At 43.2% G+C, this 12,789-nt stretch overlaps 1 protein-coding gene across 2 annotated transcripts in view; it reads right to left on the minus strand.

Annotated features, from left to right (window-relative positions):
- The window catches only part of EFHC2 (EF-hand domain containing 2), a 203,199-nt gene that overhangs the window by 23,062 nt on the left and 167,348 nt on the right, over window positions 1–12,789 (minus strand). For both annotated transcript variants that reach the window (XM_072744937.1, XM_026012247.2), the window contains one exon: window positions 511–616. In XM_072744937.1, the coding sequence (XP_072601038.1) occupies window positions 511–616 (106 nt within the window). The remainder of the gene's footprint in view (window positions 1–510; window positions 617–12,789) is intronic.

Below are 12,789 nucleotides of genomic sequence, written 5' to 3' on the forward strand. Positions count from 1 at the left end.
CACCACCCGATCACATGAACTTTGTTTTCCCTAACCAAGCATTTTTCTACTGCATTTTTATTTTAAATTTGGCTCCACTGTGAAATGTGCATCCCCCTACTATACTGTTTCACCCAAGGCAAACCTGTTTGCACAGCCACAGACATACTGGGGATTCTTGACATATGCACCATTTGAGATTTGCTCATGATGATGTTAGCAGAATCCCTTGATAACAGTGTTTATATCTATTTATAACTGTAACTTATTATCCTATTTTCCATATAATTGGATGCGACTGAGGTTTAAAAAAATTCAGCTGCATAAGAAAAGTCATGCTCTTATAGAGCAGATGTTCACTCAGCATGGAAAGTGAATTAGCCTTTAACACAAATACCCAGAAATACATCCGCGTTTTCCAAAAGCACTGACGTTAATGTCTTATGCTGAAAAATAATTTTTAAGATAAAGGACATTAAAAATGTAAGGGAGGTAGTCACAGCTGGTTTTTAAAACAGGTGTTCATTTTACCTCTTTAGTGTACAACGTTGCTTCCAATTCAGGCATCGGATTTATCCTCCAGTTCAGGGCACAGAAAAATGACTCATAATTTATTTGTTTTTCGCTGTCTTCAAACCTGAAAATATAATTATAATATATAATTTGGCTCAATCTACAGAATTCAGGACCAAAATGTCAGCTTAAATGCCACCATGAAAACATAATGTCAGGCATATTTCAATACCTGATATTTTTCTTATTTCCTATTAGTTTATTATCAGATTCTAACCCTCAAGAGTGTGAACTCTTTGCAAGCAGAGAACCCACATGCAGCTAATTCACCACAGTGTCCCCAGCACCTAGATTCATGCTGGCACCTAGTAGGTTGCTCAATAAAAGATGTGCTGCAGTTGCCACAGAAACAAATGAGCTTATTCAGTAACTGAGACCATTTTGTTCAGAGTATCTGCGGGCCCTCTTAATTTAATATGGTTGCTACTTTAGGTCAGTAAAATAAAATCTTGCTTCTTAAATTGCATGCCTTTTAAATTTTTAAGGGGAGCCTAGATTCATTTTGCCTAAGATACTTTTAGGAAGAATAAAAAAAGTATTTTTATCATTTATTATCTAGCCATTAAAAAGAGTTATTGAGGGGGGGCACCTTGGTAGCTCAGTTGGTTAAGCATCTGACTCTTGGTTCTGGCTCAGGTCACGATATCTGGGTTGTGAGATCAAGCTCCGCATTGGGCTCTGCACTCACCAGGGAGTTGGCTTAAGATTCTTTCTTTCCTTCCCCCTCTGCCCCTCCCCCGCAAGAGAATAAAAAAGGGTTATTCAGATCCACATACGCTGTCATGGAAATATGTTCATGATATATTGTTGAGCAGAAAGGAGGTTACAAAATAGTCTGTAGAATTATAATCTCACTTGAGGTATGTATTTATATAAAAAGGCTGGGGGCGCCTGGGCGGCTCAATCAGTTAAACATCTGACTCTTGATCTGAGCTCAGGTCTCAATCTCAGGGTCATGAGTTCAAGCCCCATGTCAGGGTCCATGCTGGATGTGGAGCCTACTTAAAAAAAAAGAGCAAAGAAAAATTCTAGCAACAATACACGGAAGTAATGAAAACAGCTATCTCTGGGAAGAGAAACGCATTTTTTGCTTTTTGCTTTAGGCTTCTCTGTATCATCATCATCATAATTGTTTTAGATTTATAAGAAAAAATATTAAGCCCATTTTCACTTAAGAGAAAACACTGGCATAAATTTAACCTTAACTGTAATAGAGTTTTGGCCATTAAGACAAGTAATTTCAACACAATTGCTGGCATGACTGAAACACAAGCAAACTACTTCTTAGTAGAATACCTCAATGCCACCTATTCTTAATCTGACCACACTCTGCCAGTTTTTAAGGTTAAACATACACTGGTCATATCAGATCATTTTGTGAAAGAAAAGACAAAGGTATGGTTCCCAAGCACCCTGTGAGGGTTCCTGCTCTTCTCGGGACCTTCAACTCAACATGCCCCTCCGGTCAGCAAGTGAAGTGCACAAGATACTGCTGCAAGGATGAACAGGGGATAATAAATTAAAAGAAAACCTGGTGATAACACAGGAAAATAACATATACTCAGAACCAGTCAAAAGACTATTTTTTTTTTTTGGTCCTTGGGATTACAGAAAATAACAGCTCCTATTTATAAACTAATACAAATTAGCAGTTTTAAGTTAAATGTTACAAGACAAAGTCACATAGTCTCATCAATCTACACAAAGGAGAATAAACAGAGTGATCAGAAAAGGAGAAAGGGAATTCAGTCATTCTTTTGTGTACATTTTCTTTGGCCAAGCATTCTGGGATACAACTCCAATGTGCTGCCCCCTACTGCTGTTTATCCTCGAGATCTTGGCTTCTTCACCATCTGAACTCCTTGAAAGGACGTGCTCTGTTTATGGAAATCTTTGTAGCCAAAATGCTGGACCATTATGGCTTTCATTTGTGTGTGTTTTGGGAGAAGAACTAAAACTCAATCAATTAAAGATGTTTTGTAAGAAACTTTCCTCTAGCATGGAGCCTTGAAGACAAGTATTCCCTAATACTCTGAGTAGGAGCTGAGGTCAGAGAATGAGATCATGGAGGGCCTTTGACTTTCATACTGGGGAAAACTAAGAGCCACTGGAGCCTACTGTGCACAGAGCAGTTAACGGGGTTGAAGTTATCTTTTCTAAAGATCACTCTCACTGATATATTGGGAAGAGAATGCTGGGGCAGAGCCAAAGTGGGGGGGGGGGCAGCTAGCAGTCTTTTGCAGTGATCCAGAGAAGGCATAAGGGTGGCTTAGATGGTGGTGGGGACAGTGGAGGGCACTGAGGAGTGGTCAGTTCTGATATATGTGTGTATATATATATATATATATATATATATATATATATATATGATTGATTTATTTTAGAGAGATTGAGTGAGGGTGGGGGAGGAACAGAGGAAAGAGAGAGAGAATCAAGCAGACTCCCTGATGAGTGCAAAGCCCAACGTGAGGGCTTGATCTCACAACCTAGATATCATGACCTGAGCCAAAACAAAGAGTCCGATGCTCAACTGACTAAGCCACCCAGATGCCCTGATTCTGAATATATTTTGATATATATATCAAATATATATATCGATCCCGGGACTCCAGGATCATGCCCTGGGCCAAAGGCAGGCACTAAACCACTGAGCAACCCAGGGATCCCCAAGTGGAGGATTCCTAAAGGATTATAAAAAGTGAGAGAGACAGAGAAGCAGAGAGAGAGACAGAGAGAATGCATGGACTTGGGACAACCCCAAGGGTTTTGCTTGACCAACTGGAAAAATACAGCTGTCCTAACAGAGAGAGGAAGGACTGCAGGGGCCACAGGCTGGGAGGTGGCATGGGAAATCAAGAGTTTTGTTGGGTATGTTACATTTTGATAGGAAGGGGGCAGCTGGACATAGGAGTCTGAAATTCAGGGAAGAAGTTTGAGTTGAACATAGAAATATGGAAGCCATTAGCATATAGATGGTATTGAAAGCCACCAGACCGGGAGACTGGATGAGATCACCAATGAACTAATTTTCTCTATCTGTTCCTACAGTACAGAATTTAATGGTTGGTAAACTCCCATTACATCAATTACAGGAGACATTTATTTAATCCTAGAGGTTTCAGAAGTTTAATATCCCAGTAATTTGGGACCCAGTCAAAAGATTACCAAACAGATCTGGGATTCCGTCAGACTTCACCCCCCACATACAATTTACTATCCAGTCCTGTGGGTTCTACCACCATAGCAGATCACAAATTTCTTTTTCGGGGCACCTGGGTTGCTCAGTGTCAGCCTTTGGCTTGGGTCATGATCCCAGGGTCCTGTAGACTGACAAGTCTAAATCAAGCTCCCTGCCTGGGGAGCCTGCTTCTCGCTCTCCTCTTGCAGCTCTCCCTACTGTACTTGCTCTCTTTCTCTCTCTCTCTCTCTCAATAAATAAAACCTTTAAAAACAACAACAAATCTCTTTCTCTACCCCCTTTACCCCTCACTAATTCCAAGCCACCATCAGCTCCCACCAGGGTTATAACAACAGCTTGGTAGCTTGGTCTGGCTGCTTCTACTTGGACCTGGCTACAGACACATCTCTCCACCAAAATGAGCTTTCTAAACCATAGACCAGATCAATAACTTCTTTTCTTAGAACTCTCCAATGGCTTCCCAATCCACTTAGAACACAAGGTGAACCCTAATGCAATCTGGCCACTGCGGACTTCTCTGATCTCATCTGAAAACTCTCTGTTCGTGACATTCTAGGTGTACTTGCCTTCTTCCTGTTCTCTGAGCATGCCAAGATTGTTCCCAGAAATGCAAAGCATTTGCACCCTCTAGTCCCTTTGTCTGGAAAGCCTCAATGCAAGTGCTGCTTCTTCAGAAAGGCGTTCTGAAGTTCCTCTTGGCTAACCGAGTCCCCCTGCCTAAATCTGCATTTGCCCTGGATGATGACAATTGAAATTTATAGAAAAATTTATATAAAATTACACCTTGCTACCAATATGTCTTATATCATGCCCACCTGTTACCCTAGGGCCCTAGCCACTTTCCCTGCCCAACTAATGATTATGTCAGACTCAACACACCTAAACATTTACCCATTTCACAGGCTATCTGGAAAGGATATTCCTGAATCAAATGATATTCAGGAAAGATCAAAAGCTGTAGATGGAAGAGTACAGAGCTTAGAAATGTATAAAATTTTTCTGAGGAAAGGGGCACCTGGGTGGCTCAGTCAATTAAGGGTCTGACTCTTGGTTTCAGCTCAGGTCATTATCTTGTGGTCATGAGATTGAGCCTCTTGCCAGGCTCTGCACTCAGTGTGGCATCTGCTTCAAATTCTCTCCTCCCTCTCCCTCTATGCCCCCTTCAGCTTGTGCTCACACATGCTCTCTCTCTTTCCCCCCTCCTCTCTCAAATAAATAAAATCTTTAAAAAAAATTTTTTTCCTGAGGAAAAATGTTTGAAAGATTTGATCTTTGCAAAGACCCAGAATCAGGCTGCAGGAAGAGCTGAGCTAATGTGGTATATAATACTCCAAGTTTTTCTTTTCAGTTCTGTCTTGGAGGATCTCAATGGATATGGAAATCCCAACAAAAGGAGCAAGGGAGAAAAGAACAAAGAATCTTTCAATTAAAAAGGGATAAAACTAGCCAGTGCTTCTTGGAAGAATTCTCTGCTCTTAGGAAGGGGACAGAGTTGCAGTTACTTGTGATGGATTGATCACAAATATATTTCTCTCCCTGTCCCACCAAAAGCTCACCAAAACAAAAATAAAGGAATAAAAATAGGTAATAACCCACAATGACAATGACAGCTGGACAAAAGACAACAGTGGACAAGAATCTCACAATCTTTTGCACAATGGAAAGCAGACTGAAGACTGGTAACGGACTTGGCAGAACTGAGGAAGGGGAGCTGAACTCTAAATGTCTGAAGACAGAGGCCACCTTAAGAGATTAGCCAATGTAGATGGCAAAACTCCCAAGATGCTCAGCAAATGCAGACTCTAGGTGCCAACAGAGGCAAGGACATGGTGTGGCAATGAAAGCAAGGGCTGTTTCAAAGCCTGAATAAGGCAAGGGCAGCTGGAGGCCCAAGTATCTTCCACTACATGGTCCTCTTCCAAAGAAATTCAACTAAAAGAGCTTCAGTCTGGGGGAGCTGAAGCATAATGAAGGGCAGAGGAGAGCATTACACACTCAACTTGAGCCCATCAGCCTCCTTACTTCCCCTCTCCCATTTCTAGAACACCAATAGCCACGCTTCAGTGACCCTCTTTTCCCCCATTCCACCCTCCCTCCTATTCTAGCAGGAAAAGATAAGATTCTTCTCTTGATCCTCTCAGTGGTCCCAGAAAGATCTCCAGCTTCCAGCTTCTGGAGATCACCTAATGAAAATGAGGTGCTAGGACATAGACTTGGGCAGCGAAACCCACCAATCAACAAGATCAACCTCCCCAAGAGCTCTCAACATTAAAGACAGAAGCCAAAACAGCAACAGAAAAAAAAAAGGGAATCAGAAAGACAAAGACAACTCAGTTTGCAGAGGCAAAGAGGAGAGATAAGAGGATATAGCATATCCATGAAAAAAGAACAGAAGACTGCAGAAAAAGGAACATTCAAACTAAAATGTACTCTTGGAATAAAGAAAAGCATCTGATAGTAGTAAGTAGATGCAGTGGAAGAAGCCGATTATCATGTTGAAAAAATTCCTTAGTATGTCTATCATAATGACAAAGAGAAAATTGGGGAAAGAAGAGATCCAAATCTGGGACATCCAAAATCTTAATGACAGGAGTTCTCACGAGAGAAAAATGCAAACGGAAAGGAGGAAATTATTACAAATTAATGGAAAGTTTCCTGGAACCACTGGACAGAGTATCCAGATTAAAAGGGCCTATAAAGTGTTAAACACAATGAAACCATATACAGCGACCCACACGAGGCCCCATTCATGAACTTCCAGAACACTAGGAATAAAGCAAAGATCCTCAGAGCATCCAGAAAGAACAATAATGGGAATTGATATTATGTTAAACTCTCAAGCATCATAACAGGAAGTTAGTTACCTAAAGGAACTGGAACAAAACAGGAAGTTAGGTACCTAAAAATGAGAAACAGAAACCGTAGTATATGTGTGCTATTTACATGTCTATGGAGACATCTAGAAGGGCTGAGAGAGGCTGCTTCTCATGAATGGGTCTGGGAGGTGCAGAAGGGTGCAGCTGGAAACTGTTATTGTTGGAATAAGCTTTTTAGGATTGAGTATTTTTTACTATAAGTAGGTATCAGTTTGATATAAACACAAATTTACAGAGCATAAATAGCAGATGAGAGACTTTGAAACATGCTTTCTAAGGTGGTGCATTCCTTCAAGTCAGACTTGGAAAGGAAGATGTGCCACTAGTTGGGAGCACACTGGTGAGGAGTTAGTCTCCAGTCTTCCTCCCTGCTCCAAAGTTCTGTACACAGCTTCCTCTCCCAGACCACTGATGCCCTCCTCTGCTATATAACACACACCAAATCTACTATAAATTATTGTTAGACAAGGTTGTGAGAGAGAGAAAGAGAGAGGATACAAAGGAGAACTCTAGTTCTAAAAATAGTCCAAGTTGGAGGCAGAGGAACAAAGGGAGGCTGTTCAGAGATGCAGAAGGGCTTGACTCTTAGGGGACTGGGAATGTGTAGGTCAATACCTGCATATACCCCTGGATACTGTCTCCCCAGTCACCCATCATGGCATCCTCCTTGCCTCGTGATCATGACTATGGGTCATCATCCATCAAATCCTACCCATCCTTTCAAAATATTTTGGAAAAGCCTATGAATCGTATAGAAAGTGTATATCCTGACTTAGGGGTCATGCTGTACTCCTAATAAAAAATGTTAGCCTCCTGATTCTCTACTTTTCTCCTCTCCAAATGACATTTGGCTCTTGCTAAGACTCTGATCCATGGTCAAAGGATGAAGCTTTGCCGCCCTGAAGGAAATTCTCTCAAAACAGCCGTGAAGGCAATTCCAAAGAAGAACTTTCTATGGCAACATCGTAGAAAAAAGTGCCCAGTCTTCCAAGGTGACTGTCCTAAAGGGCAACACTAATTCTGGCTTTTAAAATGTTTCTCTGCTTGTTAAAAAGTCAGCCTCCTTACTTTCAAGTCCCAGCTCATAGTGCTAAAGTGTTTCCCTAAAACCTCCATAAATTCCTGTTTCCCTTTGATACTTGGGCAAGCCACCATTTCCTTTCCTTTGCAAACTAAGGGACATGTTTGTAGAGGAACTGGGAGGAAAGGCAATTTCTCTGGTTCCTCTTTAGATAATCATGACCCCTGAGCTTTTCAATGCCTTGCTAGGTGGGAGTTCTTCGAAATGAGTCTAATGTGTCATTTGACGGGTGCTTTTGCTCCCCCTCCCAAAAATGATAAATGGCTCTACAACTGCAGAAGCCATCTATCTCCTTGCCACAGGGAATAAAGCTGATCTGCTTTATTTCCACCATCTGTGGAGGTAAAAGGTGCAGAGGCAGCTGTATTTTGTTGAAAAGTAACATGGCTTCCCCTGTGCTGTGAGGGCCATCTTGTCACATACAGGAATGGGCGGGCTGCATGTCTGGGGCGTGAAAGGAGGAAAGGCAGTAAAGACACTTTTTTGGGGGGGTGGGGGGGTAGAGAGAGAGAGAGAAAGAGAGAGGAGTGGAGGGGCAGGGAGGGAGAGAGAGAATCTTAAGCAGGCTCTATGCCCAGCACAGAGCCCAACCTGGGGCTCAATCTTAAGATCCTAAGATCACAAGCTGAGCTGAAATCAAGACCTGGGCACTTAACCAACTGAGCCACCCAGGCGCCCCTGTGAAGACACATTTTGGACTCACTCGGTCATGTCTGGTTTCAGTTCATTACCCAACAAATCCAGGGGCGCACACCTGAACACCTGGTGAGATTCTTAAAGACCAGACAAGTTGAGAAAAAAGGAGAGCTCTGGACCACTGCATCAGTTGGTCATAAAACCTCAGAGCAGGCAAGGTGGCATGGCACAAGTTATCAGTGAGTAGCTCTGGTTATCTCTAGACAGCCAGGCCTTGAAATTCCAATTTCATTCCAGCACACACCTTCCTAGTTGAGGCAGGTCACAGCAACCAAGTAAGGATCATATACAAAAGTCAATGCTGTTGGTCCATAGGGGTTTGGAATCTTTTTCTAGAGTTCTTAAAAACTACAAATCACCTTAGATTTGAAAACACAGGAAGCATGTAGGAGGTGGGGCTCTCTCCAAAACTTCCAGTGCACCAAACCCTGCAACAGTAGCAGCCACATGGCCTGACCCTTGTCCTTCTGCCTCATTGCCAGGTATTGTTGGGTGAAATCACGGGAGTCCAAACCATGCCTCTGGGAAGGGGGCAGGGGGCGAGGCTGGGGAGAGTATAACGAGATGATTTTAAAGCCCTGTTAACTTTTTCCATTTTAACTGATATTTCTGGATGAGGCACCCGCTCTCTTGGGAGGCCAGTTCTAAGGCATTCCATGGAGCCCAAAGCCAGCTGTAAAAGGCCAGCTTGGGGCAGAGCTGCTGGGGAAAGAGCTGTGCCTGAATTTCCAGTTATTCCATGTGTCGATTCATAAGGCCACAATTAGGGAAGGAGGCTACCCCTACTCCCCAGCCCCACACAGAACACAGAATGGAATGACCACAGAATACTCTCCACTTCCTGATGGTTTGAGAACCAGCCTTTCTTGCTTATTAATACTGAGGAAACATTAAAAAATCCAAATGAGGGCTCAGAGGAGTTGAGTCCATTTACAAGGATCACATGGGTGGGAAGCAGTGCAGTTGGCAGAGCTCGGAGGCAGGTCTGGTGGATGTCAAGCACGTGTCCCCCATCCCTCCCCATACACAGTGTATTAGCACAGGACAAGTCTCTGGGGCTGCAAAGATGAATGAGACATAGCCCTGATGCTTAGGAGCTCAGATAGAAACAAAGGTTTAGGGTATCTTAGGGAACTGTTGTTCTAATTCTGTTAGAGACTCATCTTGGTCTGCAGCATGCTCTTTCACAGTGACAAAGCCTCTTTATGCCTCAGTGTCTGTGCTCAGAAAATGAGGAATCATGCCTACCCTCAACTAGAATGTACCTTTTAAAGTGCTCAAGGATTTACAAAATATTCTCGGGCCCCTGGCACTATGTCAATACAGAGTGTCAGTCCCATTATTAATGTATTACCCATTACTACTACTACTTAGGACATTTAAGTCTGCTTCTCTATGTATTAGTGAAATGAATTTGATTGCTAAGTAAGGTGAGTTCATACCAGCTACCACAGCACCAACTGGTGGGGGCTCAGGTAACCGGATGTGAAATGATTTTGAAGTCTGGTCCCAGCTCGAGGGGCTAATAAGGAAAAGACCTAACTGAAATCACAAGAGACAAATGGAAATGCAGTACAGGGAACTCTTCATACCAAAACACGAGGCTAAGAAAAACACATGGGTAACAATCACTGCATGAAAGAAATCGGCCCAATCTTTAGCCATGTTGTTTTCCATCTCCAGATCTGAATTCACCCAGCAGGGCTATATACAGTTGCTCAACAGCTGCCCAGCTGCATCCCGCGGCAGGTAAAACTGCCCTTGGGCAGAGCGTGCACTGAACCAAAACAGCAAACTCCAGGCCTGCCTCCCACAGGAGATGGTAGACGTCAGAGAGGCTCTGGCTTAGCGTGCCACAGGAGGGCTGTGCAGAAAGAGAGTCTGGTCAAGGCTCTGGAAAGCCCTGTGGAGTCTTTGGGGAACAATAAGAATGCAGAATATAAATGTAAGCTGCAGGCTGATGGGTCCATTAGGAATTAGGGCCGTCTTTGAAAGGAATCTGCGGAGATGATGCAAAACACCAAGCATGTGACCCAAATCGTGGCAGGGCATATTGGAGGGAGAGGGGACTGGGAATGTGAGACTTTCTACTGACTAGTCTAAAGTTTCCCCTGAGTGAGGGGCAGGGTCACTGCACAATTAGAGGCAGAGTTAGACTGAACGTAGTCTGCTTCGCAATTCAGAGGGATGACCTCCACAAAGCTGAGCTGAGCTTGGAGGCGGATGTGTGCTGAGCCTGAGACGTCTTCGAAGCGAGCTGCGCAACAGTCATCCTCTGCCTTTCATGTCAAATCATAAAGGCAAAGACAAAACAGTCCGCTGAGAAAAGGAGAGGATGATGACTTGATGGCCTCAGTGCTAGAGAAGAAACATCGAGGTCCTCCAGAGGCCAGGCTCCCACATCACTGGACTCTCCAGGACAATTCATCCCCGGGGCCATAAGAGATAATCTAATAAATATCCACAGCTTCCTGACTGGAAGACAGCTTAATGTGCGAAACGCCTTCAGATCCAACTGTCTGAAAACAAGGCTTCCTCTATGTAGAAGGACACAAGTTTCTTCCAGTTCATTTCTAAGTCAGAGTGTGTGGTCTGTGGTCCCTGACTTTAACTTCTCTCCTCAATCCCACTCACCACCTAGCACCAGGTGCTGCTCTGAGTACTCTATATATGTTATTTCGAGTCACCCTCAGAACTGCCAGGAAGTGGGTATTATGTCATTTCAGAAGTAAGGAATCTGAGGTTTAGGCAGCTCAAAAATTCTGCACAAGCGCCACCTGGGTGGCTCAGTCAGTTGAGCATCCGACTCTTGGTTTCACCTCAGGTCATGATCTCAGTGTCCTGGGATTAAGGCCTGCATTGGGCTCTGTGCTCAGCAGGGAGTCTGCCTGAGATTTTTTTTTCTCCCTTTCCCTCTGCCCCTCCTGCTTGTGCGCTCTCTCTCTCTCTCTCTCTCTCTCAAATAAATAAATAAAGCTTTTCAAAAAAGTCTTGCACAAGATCACACAGCTAGCAGGTGGATTCACAGAATACGAGAGACAAGGCAGGGGTGAAACTATCAAGATTTGACAACTGACTGGTTGTTTACAGATGATAAATCAAATAGGTTGAAAGCAGGTCTCTGCATCTGAATAGATCAAATATCAAGTCACATATCTTCATTACAAGGTAAGAGACAAAAAGAGAAACACAGAGTTGTGAGAATCATTTAGAGGAGATAATCACTGCCAGCCAAGGGAATCTAAGAGGGTTTCATGGATGGGGTACTAACTGAAACGGGTCCTGGAGGAAGAGCAAGCTTTCAGTAGGTGAAGAAAACTGGAGGCTATTTTCTACTGGAGAAATAGCAAGAGAAAAGGCAAAAAAAAAAAAAAAAAAAAAAGTGGGAAGCAGGAAGTATACATGTGAAATGTTAAAGAGCTCATGTGGAGGGGCTACTGGATGGCTCAGTTGGTTAAGTATCCACTCTTGAGTTCCGCTCAGGTTATGATCCCAGGGTCATGAGATCGAGCCCTGTGCTGGGCTCTGTGCTGGGCATAGAGCTGAGGATTCTCTCTCTCCCTCTGCCATTCCCCCTGCTCATGTTTGCTAAATAAATAAATAATAAGTACATAAATAGCTAGCTAGCCCATGTGGCTTTGGGAATGTGCTAACTAAAGAAAGTGGACTCTTAGGCCTGCCTATTCCATCTCAAGTCTGACCTACTTACTTATCCCTCACACCGATGCTAGCAAATAAAAGCAAATTGAGCTGATAGTCCAGAAAATATCCCAGGTCAATCCAATGCACACATCCAATTGGATTGGCTCTCCTCAGTTCCCTTCTGATACTTCAGACCCCAGTTGTCCTGCATGGGATTTACTTTTATCCGTTCCTTTTGTCTCAAATGAGGACTCTCCACTCTAGCCCCTGCTTAAGACCAATGCTCTATCAGCCCAAAGCCTCCTGATGGAGAAGGGGGAGAAGGAGTTCAAAGCTAATGACTGTGGTCTTCCCCTTAAAGCATTATAGAAAGTTTGTGAGCAGAAGAGCAGCACTATGACATTTTTGTTCTTAGAAGGTATTAAGCTGCTGTATATAAAGATGGATTTAAACATTTAGAGACTGGTAGGAGAAAGACCAACATAGAAGGTCCGTAATAGTCAAGAAGAAATATGGGTCAGAACAAGAGTGAAGATAGTGGGAATGGAGAGGGAAGAGTGGATGCAAGGAGTAGGAAGGAGGTAGAACTGTCAGGACATTCTTATCTACTGGATATTTGTAGGCAGTAATTCAAAATGGTTAGAAGCAGGGGATGTGCATTTGAAAGGTTCAGGGATTAAGTTACAGCTCTTCCTTTAGACTATGTGACTTTGGGCAAAAATATCTCATCTCTCTAAACCTCA

This window comes from Vulpes vulpes, chromosome X (genome assembly GCF_048418805.1).
Source record: "Vulpes vulpes isolate BD-2025 chromosome X, VulVul3, whole genome shotgun sequence".
Taxonomy (NCBI): domain Eukaryota; kingdom Metazoa; phylum Chordata; class Mammalia; order Carnivora; family Canidae; genus Vulpes; species Vulpes vulpes.